This window comes from Terrapene carolina, unplaced genomic scaffold, assembly GCF_002925995.2.
Source record: "Terrapene carolina triunguis isolate 2854851 unplaced genomic scaffold, T_m_triunguis-2.0 Scaffold28924, whole genome shotgun sequence".
In the NCBI taxonomy this organism is placed as follows: Eukaryota; Metazoa; Chordata; order Testudines; family Emydidae; genus Terrapene; species Terrapene triunguis.
This window is the reverse complement of record NW_020693275.1, coordinates 6,003-11,187: the sequence shown is the minus strand read 5'-3', so window position 1 is coordinate 11,187 and position 5,185 is coordinate 6,003. Positions and strand designations below refer to the sequence as shown.

At 48.8% G+C, this 5,185-nt stretch overlaps 1 protein-coding gene across 1 annotated transcript in view; it reads right to left on the bottom strand.

The window, feature by feature from the left end:
- The window catches only part of LOC112122840 (deleted in malignant brain tumors 1 protein-like), a gene marked incomplete at its 5' end in the record, with an annotated part of 128,498 nt that extends 126,568 nt beyond the window's left edge, over nucleotides 1–1,930 (bottom strand). The window contains one exon of the mRNA XM_029914048.1: nucleotides 1,612–1,930. Within this exon, the coding sequence (XP_029769908.1) occupies nucleotides 1,612–1,930 (319 nt within the window). The remainder of the gene's footprint in view (nucleotides 1–1,611) is intronic.
- Nucleotides 1,931–5,185: the final 3,255 nt, after the last annotated feature.

The window sequence follows — 5,185 nt, the reverse complement described above, 5'->3', positions numbered from 1 at the left end:
CCCTCAGCCCCACCGCACCACACATCACCTCTATACTGATGCACATAACATCATTCATTCCACACATGGATGTGAAAAATTAGAGGGAACATTGGTCCAGGAGTTCACATCTGTTACTGTCTTGGTGAAATCTACTTATAGACACACCACCAGTTTGGGGTATTGCCTTTTTCTCACCATCTGCCCTGAGGTGGGCAATCAGTGCCGTGAGACACTCAAAACAGCGTGATAGTTTGACCTTCTGTAAAACAGCTACATAAAGCCTAATAACTTGAGTCTGACTTAAGCATAGCTTCCAGAAAGGCATCCAGTCTAGACAGGAAGACTTTAAGATATGCAGAATGCACCATTTCCCTGGTAGGTTTCAGAGTAGCAGCCGTGTTAGTCTGTATCCGCAAAAAGAACAGGAGTACTTTTGGCACCTTAGAGACTAACAAATTTATTAGAGCATAAGCTTTCGTGGGCTGCATCCGAAGAAGTGGGCTGTAGCCCACGAAAGCTTATGCTCTAATAAATTTGTTAGTCTCTAAGGTGCCACAAGTACTCCTGTTCTTTTTGCATTTCCCTGGTAGTTTCTTCTGATGGTTAATCACCCTCCCCGTTAAAAACCTGGGCCTTATTTCTAATGTGAATTTGTCTGGTTTCAGCTTCCAGCCATCGACTCTTGTTCTGCCTTTCTCCATTAGATTAAAGAGCCCTTTAGTAAGTATGTTTTCCTTGTGATGGAACTTATGCACTGTCATCAAGTTACCTCTTGATCATTTTGATGAGCTAAACAGATTCAGCATCTTAAATCTCTCACCGTAAGGCTTTTATTCATCAGATCACTTTTGTGGCTCTTCTCTGCTCCCTCTCCAATTTTTGTGGACATCAGCACTGGACACAGTATTCCAGTATCAGTCTCACCAGTGCCATACACAACAGTAACATTTAGTCCCCACTCCTATTCACTACTCCCCTGTTTATACATCCAAGATTCACATTAGCCCGTTTTGCCACACAGGGCACTGGGAGCTCATGTTCAGTTATTTCTCTACTAGGACCCCACATCCTTTTCAGTTGCTGGTTTCCATGATACAGGGCTTGTCTACACTTACCGGAGGGTCCGGCGGCAGGCAATCGGTTTTCTGGGATCGACTTATCGTGTCTAGTGAAGACGCGATAAAATCGATCCCTGATCGCTCTGCCGTCGACTCCGGAAATCCACCGCGGCAATAGGCGGCAGCGGAGTCGGCGGCAGCAAGGCAGCGGTCGACTTTCCCCCGTCCTCACAGCCAGGTAAGTCGACCTAAAATACGCAACTTCAGCTACGGTATTCACGTAGCTGAAGTTGCGTATCTTAGGTCGGACCCCCGCTGTAGTGTAGACCTAGCCAGTGTCTCCTTCAGATACCTGAGATGCAGCATTCTAACATTAGGGAAATCTTGCAATATCTCCAATACCTCTGGGTAGGAGCTGAGGACTTTCTAATGGTGACCCTGGTAGGTAGTTACAAAAGGGAAAGGGAGGCAGAGACAGTCAGGGAGAGTATCATTCTCAGCGATCTCCTTAAACATCTGCCCCCTCCATTAAATCCCCTGGTAACACGGCTCACAAGAGCATTCACAGAACAGACCTGAGCAGAGAACTCCTGCGTCCTCTTTGTGTCTGCAGTTGTGCTGGCCCCAGCTCCCGGAAGGACAGTCCCAGAGATTGGATTCATTCCCAGAGCAGTTCACATCATCCAGCCAGATCTGCCCGGATCCTTGCCCATAATGAGCAGAGACAGTTGCATTGATGGCGTGTCCACATCCCAGTTGTTTGCAAATGACATTGGAGTCTGACAGATCCCAGGAATCATCACAGACTGTCCCCCAGCTGCCGTTGTAATAAATCTCCACTCTCCCGGCACAGTGACCTGTCCCATTCACCAGTCTGATCCGCCGGCTTCCTGCAGGGATAGATCCCAGCTGTTAATATGTATTTTCCTACTGAACAGAGAATGTTTGTGAGATTTGGAAATGAATCACCTGAGCAAACGACACCGACGTCCTCAGCAATTCCTGCCTGGGCTGTCTCAGACATGGATTTGTCACAGAGACTCAGACAAGTTTCGTTTCCTGCACACTGGACACTTCTCAGCCCCACTGGGCCTGTTCCTCGCTCAGACTTAGGGGGGTTATAAGCTTTCTCAGCGACTCCGCACTGGAGCTGTCTGCACACCACGCTGGCATCATCCATGTCCCACTGGTCATCCAGCACTCTGCTCCACACACCACGGAGGGAAATCTCAACTCTCCCATCGCACCGGCTCTCTCCATTCAGCAGTCTGAGTGATTCAGAGCGACCTGGGCTCAGGAGAGATGGGAAATACACTGAATAACATTCCCTGTTATACACTAGAAATAATACAGAGTGTGCATGAAATTATGGACTGTTTCTCAATAAGAAGGTATAAGCCAGTGATCAGAGTGCATCACAGTGTTAAAGGGAACAACCTCTGTCAGAAGACACTTATTCTTTTGAATCTCTACGTGGAAGGTGCTATAAGGATTGCAAACCTCTGAGCTTGACAGAAGGGCTTGCTAGCAGACCCTGTAAATGAGTGAGTGAGGGAATTCCTGCAGATTACTGATTGGGAAAATAGTCTCTGTGGGGGGTGGAATGGCTGCTGAGGTTTTTAGTCACTTTATCCAGTCTTAAATGCCTGGAAGCCAGTGAATAGTGTCTGGACAAGCACTTAGCAGGTGGGTCGTGCATGGTTTAGGAAAGTTTGCCTTGAGGGAGTTTGGCCAATGGAAGAGCAGGGTTCATGGTGGTCAGGAACAGGTTATTGTTGGTAAATTCCCTTAGTTCCCTCTGAACTTTGCTTGGTAGGTGGCAAATTTCTTGGTTCCCCTGGGTCCAGTGCAGGAGCTCCCAGTGTGAGATAGTTCCTGGCACTGGTGGTTCTGACGGGAGCTGTCCCCTGAAGTGTGGTGTGATCTCTGAGCCCAACGTGAGATTCCAGCTGATCAATTCACACCACACTAAGGAGGTTGTGTGTGGAGCGGGGAAGGGACATTCTCTGTTGGTGAATATTGTGACTTCCTTGGGATGTGAATCTCAGTCTTTGCGTGTGTCTCAGAATCAGTGAGTCGGACAGCAAGGTGGTAAGTTAGGAATTACTCACCGAGTTCAGACCCAAGTGCAGCCAGGAGAGACTGACAATGTTAAAAGACAAGCAGCAGAGTCAGTTCAGGGCACACCCACTGGCTGTGTCAGGTCCCGGTGCCGAGAGGAAAGGGACGCGGCTGGGCTGACGGACACTGAGCCAGGGTCGGGAAGGCTGGGTGGAGCTCGAGCCCCAGCGGGACCCCCCTTTACCCAAAGGGTAAACCTAGGGTGACCAGATGTCCCGATTTTATAGGGACTGTCCTGATATTTGTGGCTTTTTCTTATATAGGTGCCTATTACCTCCCACCACCTGTCCAATATTTCACATTTGCTATCTGGTTACCGTAAGCACACCCCGCAGCCTGTGTGCCCTGGGAAGCCTCAGCTTTGGGTGTCGACTGGAAGGGGGGGAGGGATGCAAGCTCCCCGTCTGTCCTGACCCCTCCCCAGGGCACTGGATCCCTCCTGCACCCCTCCCTTTGCCCCTTCCATCACTGCCCACCCCCAAAAGCTGAGGCCCACCCAGGTTTCCTGTCTTAGCTATGCCACTAGTGTAGTGTGAGGGTAGAGAGTAGATTTGGGGCTTTCCAAGGAGGCTCATGGATATAACTGGTACCACAGCCCCTCAGGAAGGCCAGATGGGATCATGGCAGATGGAGCTCGTACGGAAGGGACCAGTTGTTTTTTCCTTAGAAGGGATTCTCCTTCCAGTAGCTGTAGGGAGAAATCAGCATCTTCATGTGCTGAGGAGTTCCCTCCGAGAACCAGGGGATGGGCTGGGTAGCTAGTTAGGAGGGGCAGGTCAGGGCTGCAGGGAATTCAGTTAGGAATGCAGGAAGCAGCATCTGTGAGAAGCAGAACTGTGAGGTGAATTGCCCCCAAGGTACAAAGGTATCAGCTGTGAAGAAGAGAGTAGACCTCTGTTGTGAGTGCTGGGCAGGGCCCTATAGGCTTAGGCCTGGTCTACACTAGGACTTTAATTCGGATTTAGCTGCCTTAATCCGAATTAACCCTTCACCCGTCCACACTACAGAGCCAGTTAATTCGAATTAAAGGGCCCTTTAAATCGATTTCTGTACTCCACCTCGACGAACGGAGTAGAGCCTAAATCGATTTTGTTAATTCGAATTAGGGTTAGTGTGGACGCACACCACCGAATTACTGTGTTTAAGTTAATGGGGTAGTGTGGCCGCACACCACCGAATTAATGTGGTTTAAAACCGAATTAAGGTGCTTAGTGTGGCCGCGCACAATCGGATTTATACAACCTGTTTCCCAAATTCGAATTATCTAAATTCGGATTAATCCTGTAGTGTAGACATAGCCTTAGTTATGGTGTGTAATGGCACCAGTGACTCTGGGCTCTGTGGGAGACAGTCCTGGAAGCTACGTGTGCATTCTTACGGAGAAGGTTGAAATTCAGGACTTCTGCCTCATTCACTTTAGAAACTGGATGGCCTGTAGAGAATGAGCAGGGGAGCGCAGGAAGAACTAGGATGATCTTGTTAAGAGCAGTGACCGTCATTCAGTAGAGCTCAGTTCTGCTCCTGCCTCTGCCACAGATTTCACAGGTGATGCTGAGCAGGTCTCTTAAGCCCATTTTTATGGGGTGTGATTTGCAGAAGTACTGAGCACTCACAACTGCCACTAGGGTCAAGACAAGATGTGGCTGCTCAGCTCTTCTGCAGCCAGGCAGTGGGGTCGGGTGGAACGAGCACAGGGCTCTGAGGCAAAACACTTTGGTTTATCCTGTCTCTGCTGCTAACTCACTGGGTGGCCTTGGGCAAGTCACTTTGCTTTTCTCTCTGTTTCACCATTTGTAAAGTGGAACTAATAATAATACTTACCCACCTGCTTCCCTGGAGTTTTGTGAGGGTTTATTAATGTCTGGACAGTTCTTTGAACACACAAAGCTCTGCAGAAATGGTGAGTACTCTGAAGAATCAGGCCCTGAGGGTCTCAGGTTACTGCCCAATCCCTCCAAGTTTGGAATTTTGGCTTTAATCATTGTATGTAAAATTTTCAAAAGCAGCTAAATGATGTAGAAGCC